Here is a 13747-nt window from a genome sequence, read left to right as displayed (position 1 = left end):
GAGAGGGTTTTTAACGTCACATGGAGTACAGATAATGCATGGAGAGTTAGTTCATAATCTTTTAACTGCATTGACATACCCAAAGAAAATTTCTATCGTTAAGTGTAGCGCCCATAGGAAAGTAGTTGATAAAGTTGGAGAAGGGAATGCGTTAGCAGACCGGGTAGCACGGGAGACTGCGATGCAGCCCGGCGCTACTGCCATGTATGTAGTAAAGTCACAGGTGGAAAGATGGCGTGATGCGAAGGAGGAAGTGCGAGAAATGCAAAGGACCGCTTCTGATAAAGAGCGGGAGAAATGGGCTAGCGAGGGAGAGTTGGATGATGAGGGTTGTTGGAGAAATAAACAGATGGATAGATGGAAGTTACCCACGGCTTTTGTACAACCTATGGTTCAGATGGCACATGGGCTAGCACATGTTGGAGCTTCCGCAATTGTGAAATTGCTTACCCAAGTCTGGGAGCATCCAGAGATTGCTAGCACGGCAAAGAGGGTGGTGCAGACCTGTATGATCTGCCTGAAGTATAACCCAGGGAAAGGCACTCGAACTCCAGCAGGAGGATTTGCGACGCCCACTGCACCCTTTGAGGTTCTGCAGATGGACTACATCCAGCTTGAGCGCTGTAACAATTTGAAGTATGTTCTAGTAGTGGTCTGCGCCTTCAGTAAATGGGTTGAGGCGTACCCTACGAAAGACAATACTGCAATGACCACGGCGAAGCTACTGCTAAAAGAGTTTTTCCCTCGATACGGCGTCTGTAGACTTCTGTGGAGTGATAATGGCCCTCACTTTGTAGCGGATGTTATAAAGTATGTCTTGAAGGGCCTAGGCATCACCCAGAAGTTCCACGCCGTATTCCACCCCCAGTCTGCAGGACTAGTCGAGAAATATAATGGTACACTGAAGCTTAAGATCGCCAAAATCCAAGCTTCAACGTCTTTGACTTGGCCAGACGCCCTGCCGCTGGCGTTATTGTCAATTAGGTCAGTGCCACATTCTCGAACCGGCCTTACGCCATACGAAATAGTATTCGGACGCCCAATGAACATTTGGGGTCCACCAAGGCCTAAGGCTGTGTATGATGTACCTTGTGTAATGATGAGCGATTATCTGGCACAGTTAACGGATAACTTGGTTTCTATTCATCAACAGGTCCGAGAGGCGCTCCCTGATCGGTCTACCGGCGAAGGACATGGTCTCCGGCCTGGAGATCATGTTATGGTGAAGGTCTTCGACAGAACGAACAGTTTGGAGCCGAGATGGGTAGGACCTGAACAAGTCCTCCTTGCAACAAGGACGGCTGTGCGAGTCTCGAACCGAAAGAATTGGATCCATTCCTTACACTGTCGAAAGGTACCGCCCGGATTGGTGGAGTCTGCCGTGCTGACCGATCAACGAGAAATCCTAGCAGCAGAGACAGGCCGTGCTGCGGAGCCAAACGACACTGAGGAGCTCTTTCCGGACCACACGACTTCTGGAGGAAGGCGATATCATCTTCGACCAAGGAAGTAAGGTTTCCAGTACCGGGACATACTGTCAGAACGGCCCTTGGGTTAGTGAAACGGAGAGCCGATGAGGCAAGGGGGGGGGATCAGCCCTGCATTAGTGTAGCGACACCCGTCTTGGCCCGCTGGTGAAGAAATCAACCGCTGCCCAAGGGGAAGAGTTCTGACAGACTTTTTAGTTTCAGGAAGATATCAGGGTATTGTTTCTTTTGACATGGAGAAGAAGAAAATCCTTTGTGCGTTGGGGTTCATGCTAACAGTAGCTATTGTTGGGATAACCACATGGCTTGTGGAGGAGGTAACTCCTGCTCGGAAAACACTTGTGTTGACAACTCCGGTGCCCGAGGAGCACTACTTTTATACATTACCGTATCAAGAGTTGAAGCATCGACAATCCTATTTGAATAACACTTTCATTCAGATGCTGCATCACACCCACGTTGCTACGAACGCTACGAACTGTTGGATATGTGGGATGATGCCAGCCCATCAGAAGAAAGGAGGTACGCCATTCATACCACTTCCTTTCTCTCATAATGGCTCTTGTAGAGCATGGTACACTTTGCTGTTTGCCACTCGGAAACCGACAGTGGGACGATTGCTTTTTAGACTTAATAAAGAATGCCATCAAGACAAGAATGGGTATCCACAAGCGAATGGGACAATTTGGGAATGGGAAGAGTACCGACCGGACAATGAATCCATTCCCTATATCTTCACGAACACAAGAGACACTGTGGGGAAGGACAAATTCGTAATCCAAGTAGCACAAGCTCAAGCGGACCTGTGTGTCCAGAGTGTGGGTTTTATCCCTGTTGGTGTCAGTGATTGCATAACTGTATTGAACATTGACGGGCTGAACAACAGTACCTTCCTAGCGTCCCATAATACCTACTTTGTGTGTGGAAATAAAGGTTATTACCGTTTGCCGGCTGGGTGGTCTGGGGTATGCTATGTATCATTCCTATTACCTCCTGTATTCCTAGCACCCGCGTCATATCATAAGGATTTGAAACTTTTGAATAATGTGACTGTAAATAGATACAAACGTACTCTATCAATTGATGATGTGGATCAAACCGATACCAGCTTGCAACAGTATATTGATTTTAACTTAGGACTGTTTTTCTTTGTTGGAGCTGCTTTGAATAGTAGGAAGATCCGAAGATTGACAAGAGTGGTAGAAGCTGTGACAAATCAGACTGCTGCCGCTCTTGGGAATCTTACGGAAGAATTACAAATAACTAGGATTGTTGCATTGCAGAATCGTATGGTATTAGATGTAATGCTAGCTGATCGAGGTGGAGCCTGTAAAATTATTGGAAGTAGCTGCTGTGTGTTCATCCCTGATCATACGCCATCCGTTTATAACGCCATTAACAAGCTGCATAAAATAGCAGCTGAAATCCACACAGAAAACGGCACTTGGTCCTTTTCTGGATGGTTTTGGGCGTTGGTTACTGCCTGGGGATGGAAGGTCCTAACTGGTCTCTGCATTATTATAGCAGTTCTGTTCCTTTTCTGTATGTGTATTCAATGTGGACCATTGTGCTGTTCCGTATGCATTTCATTCTGCATTCCAGATAAGAAAGCTATTGCCGATGTTGCTCGACAGAAGGGTCTAGCTAAAGAGGTTAAGGGAATGATGATAATTGATATATATGATGATTATTCTTGGAAACCGGATGTCTTCAGTAAATGCTGAAAGGGTCGTCTGTTGTAAATTAAGGCAGAATGTGATTAAGCATTTACTGAAAACATTAATGCTTTCCCTTTAGATCATGTTTTCTTCGTTATGTTGACCGAAGTCCGGACTCCATTTTGTATTGACATGCTGCCATGTGTTCACCACGAGGAGAGTCCGACCTCTGTGTTAGTTGCTCTTGTAATCTGCCTAGCAACAGTTTATAAATAGCTCCCTCTTGTCCATCTGGCGCATGCCCAGACTTGACCACATCTGTTATAATTAGCCTTGCTTGACCATGTGTTTCGCGGGCTCAAGGAGTGTGTTGGCTCCGCCCATGTATTGATTCAGTATCGAGAATGACCATAAATGGTAATGTTCTTCGGCCCTACGTTGTATCCACCCACTATGAGCCCCTCTGTTGTGTATAAAAGGGGACTGTGTACGAATGTTCTTTGTGCTACTCCATGCAATACTGAAGAGTGTTGTGTGGATTGTAGGACCACCCTTAAGGGATAATAAATGCTGTTTTTGTACTTTGCAGTTTCCGTGCCAACTTCCTTATAGATTCCGTTACAGGAGAGCGAACCCTTGTGCCTTGCGGGCCTAGCTGGGGCCTGTATTCATCAACATTGCCACACTCAGGGCAGCAGCCACACTCGTCTAACACCGCCCCAGCCAGGCACCCAGTGTGTGTGGGGCAAAGTTCCCGGGCGCATTCTCTACAGCTGCCCCCTGCCCGCAGTAGCCTTAGCCAGCCAGTGTCTGCTGGAAGGCGGGGATGCCCTGAGAGCCGTGCAGGACAATTACCATCATTAGAAGAGCCACCAGAGGCTTCATCTCGAGGAGGCAAGGAGCAGAAATCCAATAGCCGTGCAGTAAAGATAGCAGGACACCAGGGCATCACATGCCTGTTTTCATTTCTGTGAAAATAAGTCACTTTATATTATATAAATCAGCGTTAGACCCTGGACCAAGAGCAGATATATATAGTTCTCATCTCAAAGAAAAACAAGACATGAATTTTGAGTTCCACTGCCAAATATTCCCTGCTGACAGATGAGCTGGCACTCAGGGAAACCATATTTGCTCGGAGTGAGCCAACTTGGCAAGCATTTCTATTAAACAGACATTTTCAACTAGCAGTGCAAGGGCTGTGGTTTATATATATTCACAATGTAAAATGGGGCTTGATTTATTCAGGTTTACGAATGCCCCAAAGACTCCGTCTTTTATTTTACTTTCTACTGCTTTTAGGAGGTGCAGTTAAGTGGTGAATTTGGCCCACTGTGAAAGTCAAAAGGGGCTGTACACATATTGCAAGCAAATTAATCCCTCCAACTTTCAGCAAACGAAGGGAATGCAGATTCCTTACTGTGATTCTGATACAGTAGATGGTTCGCTACTGAATTAATTAATTAATTAGTAAACGCTGCGCTATAAGTGTTACTTTACGGAAACAACGGTTAATTATGCCTTTGCCTAGACTATCTCTCAGTGGCACTTTGGGTTCAGACCTCCACATGGGAGTTGGGAAGGGCTGCCTGGCTTTGTACATTTTAAAATGGCTGCCCCATCCGCCAAAAGTATCCCAGCCGCATAGCGCACGTTTGTGGTAAATCAGGTCAACTCTCTCTCGCTGGCTCTGACCCTCTCTCGCTGGCCCCCGGCTCTTTCTTGCTCCAGCACTCTCTCACTCACCAGGCGCTAGCTGCACTCCCCTGCAAGCTTCTTATCTCTTTCGTGTTGCTTGAAACTAAGAGGAGAAGAAGGCTTGCCAAGCTGGCAACTTGATATGCACCATCAGGCCCTGCATTCTGACTGACTGCGCATGCTGCATTATCTGGGACTACAGTTCTTTGGATGTACCTTGCTTCAAGAGGAATAAAGAGGGGACTCCCTGCAAGCTACAGGTTTAATAGAGGCCACCACCAAGAATCCCCAGCCTGGAGTGCATCCAGGTTTTTGTCAAAATAGATTGTGGGAACTGAAGTCCCAAACTTTCAAGGACCATTTTTGGAGATTCCAGACCCTTGTATTGTGTTTTGGACACTTTGGAACCCTCAGAGGAACTTCAGGAAGAAGTTCCAGATGTTTGGAAAAAAGTTCCAGAGGGGGACCGACTCGACTGCGAGAGCTAAGTCCTGCTGGTTCGTCCCGCTGAAAGTATCGAGGGACCCCGGCAGAAAAAGCTTCGGGAAAGTCTCTAAGTCCGAAGGCAAAATCTCAACCAAGGCCTACCGTGAGGGGTATCCGAGCAGGGCTCCATCGCAGTTGGCATGAAACTTTGACTTTACCCCAGTCAAGCGTGACCAGAAGTCTGGATGTGGTGCTAGATGTTTCTAGGTGCTATATAATGCTAAATCTTTAAAAAATTATTATCTCTGATTTCCTACATTGGATTCTTTTCGTTTTGGTGTCATTCTAAAGATTAGAATATTTCCCATTTTTCTAAATTGGTGTGGGATTTTTATTGTGTGTTGTTTTGTCTTAATAATTTACTGAAATAGGTGTTTTTAAATGCTTTACATACCTGTTTCTTCAGTTAAGACTGCCTGTTCGCAGCAAAGATACAAAGGGTTGAGCATGGGATTAATTTACTGAGACCTATTCTAAGCCCTAGACTGTTAGTGGCATTTTTACCAGTGGTAGATACATATTTACTGCTACTAATAACCCACTTTCCAACAGCCAGACTATAATTTTGGGTCGGTTTTGTTGTATGCTGTTCTGGATCTGCTAAAGCCGTTCAATTCCTCTGGGAATGCCAGGCAAAAAATGCTCAAATCAACAGGCCATGCACACTTACCAGAAAAGAGGCTGAGGGCAGAAAACTCATCTAATGCAGTACCAATGACCATCACTAATAGAGATCATGATGCAAGTGTCTACACTTAGATCAGGTCGAGGAAAATCTCAAAAGATTGAAATATTACATCATTTTCCTCGAGGACTTCCATTTTTGAAAGCTTGACCTTTTTTTCACACAGGACAACTACCATTTTTAAGAGCATTCATGAATGAAAATAAAACTATCCACCCAACTTCTTAAAGAAAGAAAGGATGGACAGTTACTGGGGAGAGAAGAAGACCAATTTTTGGACAAATGTGGGTGATTTACACAAACCAGTACACAAAGTCAGTCATTCAACGATAGAAATAGAAACAGAAGGTATTTCTACAGGACTTCTAAAATATAGATGACCTTACATGTGCTCCTGCCCCTCCTCTGCCCCCCGTTAAGTAGGATTTGTATCTATTTGATGTGGTTATCCCTCCAAACTCCACCAGCTCTACTGGGTGCCTGCAGTCGCACAGACAAGCTTTATTTTTCTACTCTTACTCCATGTATTGCAAAAAGACCCATGTGGGTGTATTTGTTTGCACAGTCTGTTTTTGACTATGTGTTATTTGTGTTTCTGTGAGTTTGAGGTGCATGGGAGTGGATGTGTGTTGCAGGCTAGGTTTGTATGCCCTTTTCTTTGACAATTTTTGTTTTGTTTCTCATTAGGGTGTGGAAGGCGGCGTGGGTCTCCCCGTGGTGGTTCAGTGTGTTGCTCTTCCTTGGCAGGAAGAACTTTGTCTTCGGTTAATGAAGGAAGTAGAGACCGTCAGTCGGCGCCATGACCGGAAATAAAGATTGGTCTCTATGCACGGGAATAGAACCTGACCATCCGGCTCTGACTTTGGAAAACTTGATTTTACTGCCTGCTCGCCCTAAATTTCTATGAGGTTCTCTTGGTCGTAGATTTAAACAAATCATGTTTTTATGTATTATTAAGGGGTATGTCATACTATAGACTTGTTTTGCTATTTAGCAAGCCTGACATATTTTCTTAGTATAATCTTGTAATATACGCTCCTAAAATCATAAAAAGAACACCAGATTGTTCCAGTGTTATTAATTAATGCTTCCTGGTGTGTTTATAATCATGCTTGCTTTTGATCAGGTACCAAAAGTGTGTGTGGCTGAATTTGTTTATTGATCATGTTAGGTCTGTAAACAGGCTAGATTGCCATTAATTGAGTTTTTTTGTTAAGAAGACACAGCCTTGAAATATATAGAAATGACTGCTTGTCGATCAATATGAATATGTAATGCATATCAACTGGATGCAATTTTACTGAATGTTATATATTTTAACCTCCTGCTTTGGGGGTTTTACATGACTAGGTAACGTAGCAACACAAGTCATTGGCGGTTAATGGTCTCAGCTCTTCTTAACTTAGAGGTTTGTTGGCCTCTTCCAGATGGTGATAGACGGAGGGGCATCATGGGCCATGTACAGGTGACAGCAAACTTTCAGGGCATATATTTTGCAACACATTATTTGAATCAAATATGTCCATGTGATTCAGAGGGATATTCTAAAAGATCTTCTCAGGCGCGTATTCATTTTTTTCTAGCTCAAATTGTGTTTTTGAATGTAGTATAATATTATGTCATGAAAAAAAAACAAGGCACCTTCTGGTTAAAAGAAGAAATCTGAAATCAATAACCACACGGAGTGGCCCCTGAGTTTGCTGCTTGGTGCAGGTAAGAGTGGGGGATGGGGCGACAGACAACTTGTTCCTGGGGAGGGGGGCGTTCGACAGACGACTTGTTCTCGGGGGTGGGGTGGGGGTGGTAGTTGACAGACATGACGTTCTCACCTCCACCACCCCCAAAAAGAGTGTTGCCCAGGGCAGATCGCCCCCACCAGTTCCCCAGCTATGCCACTGAGCCCATAGGTTGTTTAAAATACAGGAATCAGATTACCATTCTCACCATCCTAAATAAAAATAGGATGCAGCAATATTGCACATGTAAAATGGCCATTGGGTAGCAGTCATGACCTATCTGTTGACAATGCTTTCAATACCTGTCAATGCTCTTGAAAATGCGCTTGTTCACTTTGATTTTTAATTCTGCCCAAATGATGTCCTTGGTGCACACAGCTTCCATTCTGTGCACCACATACAGCTCTGTTTATGGTTTGTGGAACATCCTGGAACAATGCAGGTCTCTTGTGCACTGTTAGGTTACTTAGTGTGCCCCTGAATAGTCAGTCCATTGAGTCTGTCCTCATCACTAAGTGCTACATAAAACACTGAATATATCCTTGTTATCTGTTACGTTAAAATTAGTTTAATTTGAAACACATTCTGGTCCTAAGAAGACAGCAACGTGTCCTTCGGGGATACCAGTGGTAACTGAGGAGTCAGAATGAGTTTGCATCTTTAAAATTTGCAACACGTTTAACAGAAGCTACTGCTAGACATATTCTGCTTGCCTAGAGTTGTGTGGTTAACGCAGTGCTGAACAGCAATTTTAAGCCAATCACCATTTGAGACATGTCTTCACTTTATTTCTTTTTGTGGCTTATATAATTTTAGATTGCATAGTTCTGAAAACAGTCTTGTATGGGCTAGAATAAACTTGCTTACGATTAAATGTGGCTCATTTTGTGTTCCTTTCTTTTAGGATAGCCAAGAACATTTTGGGTCAGTGCTACTGATTGTATAATCATGTTTGCTCTACTCATGCACCTGCTAACCCATCAAAGAACAGGATTGATGCAGTGTTGATGATTAAGAGCTGAAAATTAATAAGTCATTGAACCGGATGATTGCTTAAATGTTTGTACAAGCATATAAATCATTTGACTGTTCAACTCCTTTATTCCCCCATCATGCCAAAAATACCGAAAAATCTGTGCTTGCTTGTGCGAAATTGGGTTGTTAGTTGACTGGGGTGTCACTAGGCAATAAAGTGAAAACACAACACAAAACAAATCCCCAATCAATCTAGAAAAATAGAGTAAATGTTAAAACATTATTTGACACCAAAATGACAAAAATTCAATCGGCGGAATCAAAGTTAGTTTTCAAAGTTTTTAGTGGAATCTAGAGCCTAAAAGATCAAAGCACCAACCGCAGACATTGGGCAGTACAAGAGAGGGTCTAAGTTGAAAGTTTAGGATGACCGAGATGGAGTGCGGTTCGAATACAAGAAGTGTATTGGGCCTAGTCAGCGTTTACTTTCAGACTTGAAAAAATTATTGAAGAAAAAGGTAAGAGTTCAGCGGGGCAACGCTTCAGGAGTGTCCAAAGACAGCCCTTGACCCTGTTTCAGGCCAGGCCACTCCCCCGCCGCATCAGCACACCCTGTTGGTGCCGTGTCCCTGCCCCTCGCTACTGCTGGAAGTTCGAGGCCCTCCTCCACCCACAGGCTCCCTCCTGCGCCTCATCCCTGGTGGCCCAGTGGTGGGCTGTAATTATTGTAAGTATTGCTCTGCCTGTTTCTGTCTGCTTTCTCTCTTTTTTTTGCTTGCTCTGTCCATCCGATTGTGTTCTGTCTGCTTTCACTCTCTCTACTCATCTGTGAATGTTTTCTGTCCATCTGATTGCGTTGTGTCCCTGTCTACCTCGCTTTCTTTTCATTTTTCGTGATCCCCCGTTGTGCTGCCTCTGCTCCCCTCTGCTTCCCCCGAGTGAATAAAGTTGCTTCCTTGTCTTTTTTGCTTTTTTTGCCGTCCTTTCGTCCTTTCCCCGCCGCCCGCTTCCCGCTCTTTCCCGCCGCTGCGTCTCCTGCGGTGCTGCCCCCCTCCCTCCTATTGGCTCCCGCTACCCGCCTCTCAGCTGCTCCTCCCTCCCTCCACCCCTTCTTAATGCAGGCCGCTGCGCGGCCGCGCGCAGCGGGTGCGCCGCTGGCGTGCCAGAGGCGCGCCAGAGGCAAGCCCGTCTGCGCCCGTCCGCGCCTAGACCGCGCCTAGCGCCAGAACCTCTGGCCCCCGCCAGGCCCACCACGCACGACAGACCTTCGACGCCGCCACCCTCCTCGCACTCAACAATGGCTGCTCGACTGCCTGCTACCAAGCCACCCCGAAGTGCACTCATGGACCATTCTCCTGCCGACACTGCTGGACCAGGACCCGAACCACCGCCTCCCACACCAGCCCAGGAAACAACAACCACCTCAAGTGCATCCTACTCAACACCCGCTCCGTACACAAGCACGCCATCGAACTCTGGGACCTCCTCGACTCAACAGCCCCGGACGTCGCGTTCCTGACGGAAACCTGGATGAACGCCTCCTCAGCCCCTGACATCGCCATTGCCATCCCGGACGGCTACAAAATCATCCGGAGGGACCGTACCAACAAGCCCGGAGGAGGAATCGCCATCGTCCACAGGAACACCCTCAGAGCCGAAGAAACTCTCCGCACCGCTGAGCACCTACACTTCCAGATCCACACCGACCCCAAGACCACCCTCAGAGGAACACTCATCTACAGACCACCGGGTCCACGCCCACAATTCAACAAATCTATTGCCGACTTCGTCAGCACGCACGCCCTCGCCACCACAAACTACATCCTCCTGGGGGACCTGAACTTCCACCTGGAGAACAACAACGACAACAACACCACCACCCTGCTCGACAACCTCTCCAACTTCGGACTGAAGCAACTAGTGAACACCCCGACCCATCTTCTCCGCCAGCACCAACGTCACGGTCAGCCACACCACCACTCTCCACTGGACCGACCACCGGTGCATCCACTTCTCCTACAAGAAACTCACCGCACACATCCAACCGCCGCAGATCCCCAAAGATGCTGGAGCAAAGTCACCACTGACCAGCTGACCGCCGCCCTCGCCCAGGGCCCACCGGCCATCGCCTCGGACACCAACATCGCCGCCCGAAACCTCACACAGTGGATCAGCAACTGCGCCGACACCCTCGCCCCTATCAAGAACCCTCTGAACAAGCACAACAGCAGGACAACCACATGGTTCACCACAGACCTCAAGGACTCCAAAAAATCCCGCCGAACTCTAGAGAAAGCCTGGCGCCAAGAACAGACTGCGGAAAACCTCGAGGCCCTGAAGACCGCCACATGCAAACACAACCAGCTCATCCGCATCGCCAAGAGAACGGCCTTCAGAGAGCGCATAGACAATGCACACAACAGCAAGGAGCTCTTCAGCATCGTGAAGGAACTCTCCAAACCAAGCTCCAACTCCAACGACATCCCCCCCTCACAGGACCTCTGCGACTCCCTCGCGGCCTTCTTCCACCGCAAGATCGCCGACATACATGACAGCTTCGCTAACCAGATGCCTCCACCAGCCGCAGAACCAACACCACCCACGCACTCCTCAGTCGCTGGACCCCTGTCAACACCGAAGACGTCACCCAGATCATGAACACCATCCACTCCGGCTCTCCATCCGACCCCTGCCCTCACCACATCTTCAACAAAGCAGACACCATCATCGCACCCCACCTCCGAGACATCATCAACAGCTCCTTCGAATCTGCCACCTTCACTGAGAGTTGGAAACACGCTGAAATCAACGCCCTCCTTAAGAAGCCGACAGCAGACCCCAAAGATCTCAAGAATTCCCAGCCCATCTCCCTGCTCCCCTTCCCAGCGAAGGTCACCGAAAAAGCAGTCAACAAGCAACTGATCAACTTCCTCGAAACCAACGGCTCCCTCGACCCGTCCCAGTCTGGCTTCCGCAGCAACCACAGCACCGAGACCGCCCTCATCACCGCCACCGACGACATCAGAACCCTGCTCGACAATGGAGAAACCGCAGCCCTCATCCTCCTAGACCTCTCAGCTGCCTTCGACACGGTCTGCCACCGCACCCTAAAAACACATCTCCACAACACAGGGATCCAGGGAAAGGCCCTGGACTGGATCTCCTCCTTCCTCACCGACAGAACCTAGAGAGTCCGCCTACCCCCGTTCCACTCAGAGGCCACCAAGATCATCTGCGGCGTACCCCAAGGCTCATCACTCAGCCAGACGCTCTTCAACATCTACATGAGCCCCCTCGCCAACATCGTCCTCGCACACAACATCATCCCCTACGCCGACGACACCCAGCTGATCCTCTCCCTGACCAGAGACCCAGTTACCGCCAAATCCAACTTCCAAGAAGGAATGAGGGACGTCGCCGAATGGATGAAGATCAGCCGCCTGAAACTGAACACAGACAAGACGGAGGTCCTCATCCTTGGACCATCCCCCTCCGCCTGGAACGACTTCTGGTGGCCCGCCGCCCTGGGCACAGCACCGACACCCACCGACCACGCACGCAACCTAGGGTTCATCCTGGACTCATCGCTCACTATGACCAAGCAAGTCAACGCCATCTCCTCCTCCTGCTTCAACACCCTCCGCATGCTGCGAAAGATCTTCAAATGGATCCCCACAGAAACAAGAAGGACTGTCACCCAAGCCCTCATCACAAGCCGGCTCGACTATGGCAACGCACTCTATGCAGGGACAACGGCCCAGCTACAGAAAAGACTGCAACGCATACAGAATGCCTCTGCACACCTCATCCTGGACATCCCCCGCCACAGCCACATCACTGCCCACCTGAGAGACCTGCACTGGCTCCCCATCAACAAGAGGATCACGTTCAAGCTCCTCACCCACGCACACAAAGCGCTCTACAACGCAGGACCCGAATAACTCAACAAACGCCTCTCGTTCTACGCCCGACTCGCCAACTTTGCTCAGCCAGCCTCGCCACCGTACCACGCACCAGAAGAACAACAACAGGCAGCAGATCCTTCTCCTATCTCGCCGCCAAGACCTGGAACTCCCTCCCCACCCACCTCCGACTGACCCAAGACCTTCTCACCTTCAGAAGACACCTCAAGACCTGGCTGTTCGAGGAGTAGCAGCACCCCCCCTCCACACCCTCAGCGCCTTGAAACCCTCGCGGGTGAGTAGTGCGCTCTATAAATGTACTGATTGATTGATTGATTGATTGATTGAAAGAAGGAGCACTGTTGTCTGGTGTCTGTGGAGCAAGGCAGCGATGAAGAGTATTACCTTCGGACTGAGTAGCCGTAATGGAAGTTGAAAATCTCCAGCAGGACAAGTCACACAGCTGTATCCGAAGACAATTCCACAAGGCCAGATACCCCTTTTCTGAAAGACCACTGAAACAGATTTGCTGCTGCGGAGAAGATCTTAGCGGGAGAAGCTTCGAAGTCAATCCAACCGGCAATGCACCTCACACGGATAGGCAAGCAGGTTGGACCCAGTCTACTCCTGGTTCTCGGAGCACATTTTCCCCACATTTTGGCAAAGTCCTGAGCTTTGGAAATTGGCCATTTGGACACCTTTAGCACCACAACCAAGGGTCAAGGACTGGCGGGACACTTCTGTGGAGTTCAGGACTCACTCAGGCAAATATGCCTCATTATCCCACAGTCTTTTTCCTCGCAGGGAATTACAACGCGTTTGTTACAACGACCCCATTGTAATTCTGCATACCATTACCCCGCAAGTCGTAACAACGACTTGCGGAGGGGGGGCGCTGGATGTTGGAATAGTCTAATTTACTATTCCAACTCCAGTCTGCGCAGACATAAGGGAAGGTGTTGGATTTTGAATCCAACACCTTCTCCCCCCTTTGCAAGTAGTTGTTCCGACTTGCGGAGTAATGGTATGCGAAATTATAACGCGTACGACCGCGTTGTAGTTCCCTGCGGGAAAAAAGTTTTGTGGTAAGCGTTGTTTACCCATTCAGGCTGGTGGGAGC

General features: G+C 48.1%; 1 protein-coding gene across 3 annotated transcripts in view; it reads left to right on the top strand.

Annotated features, from left to right (window-relative positions):
• The window catches only part of LOC146835075 (vitamin D3 hydroxylase-associated protein-like), a 536242-nt gene extending 527618 nt beyond the window's left edge, over nucleotides 1-8624 (top strand). For all 3 annotated transcript variants that reach the window (XM_085602742.1, XM_085602743.1, XM_085602741.1), the window contains exon 15: nucleotides 6702-8624. In XM_085602742.1, coding sequence (XP_085458868.1) covers nucleotides 6702-6827 — 126 coding nt within the window. In that variant the 3' untranslated portion in view covers nucleotides 6828-8624. The remainder of the gene's footprint in view (nucleotides 1-6701) is intronic.
• The last annotated feature ends 5123 nt before the right edge of the window (nucleotides 8625-13747 follow it).

The sequence above is a fragment of the Triturus cristatus genome, chromosome 4_2 (assembly GCF_964204655.1).
Source record: "Triturus cristatus chromosome 4_2, aTriCri1.1, whole genome shotgun sequence".
Taxonomy (NCBI): Eukaryota; Metazoa; Chordata; class Amphibia; order Caudata; family Salamandridae; genus Triturus; species Triturus cristatus.
This window is presented reverse-complemented; position numbering and strand designations above follow the sequence as displayed.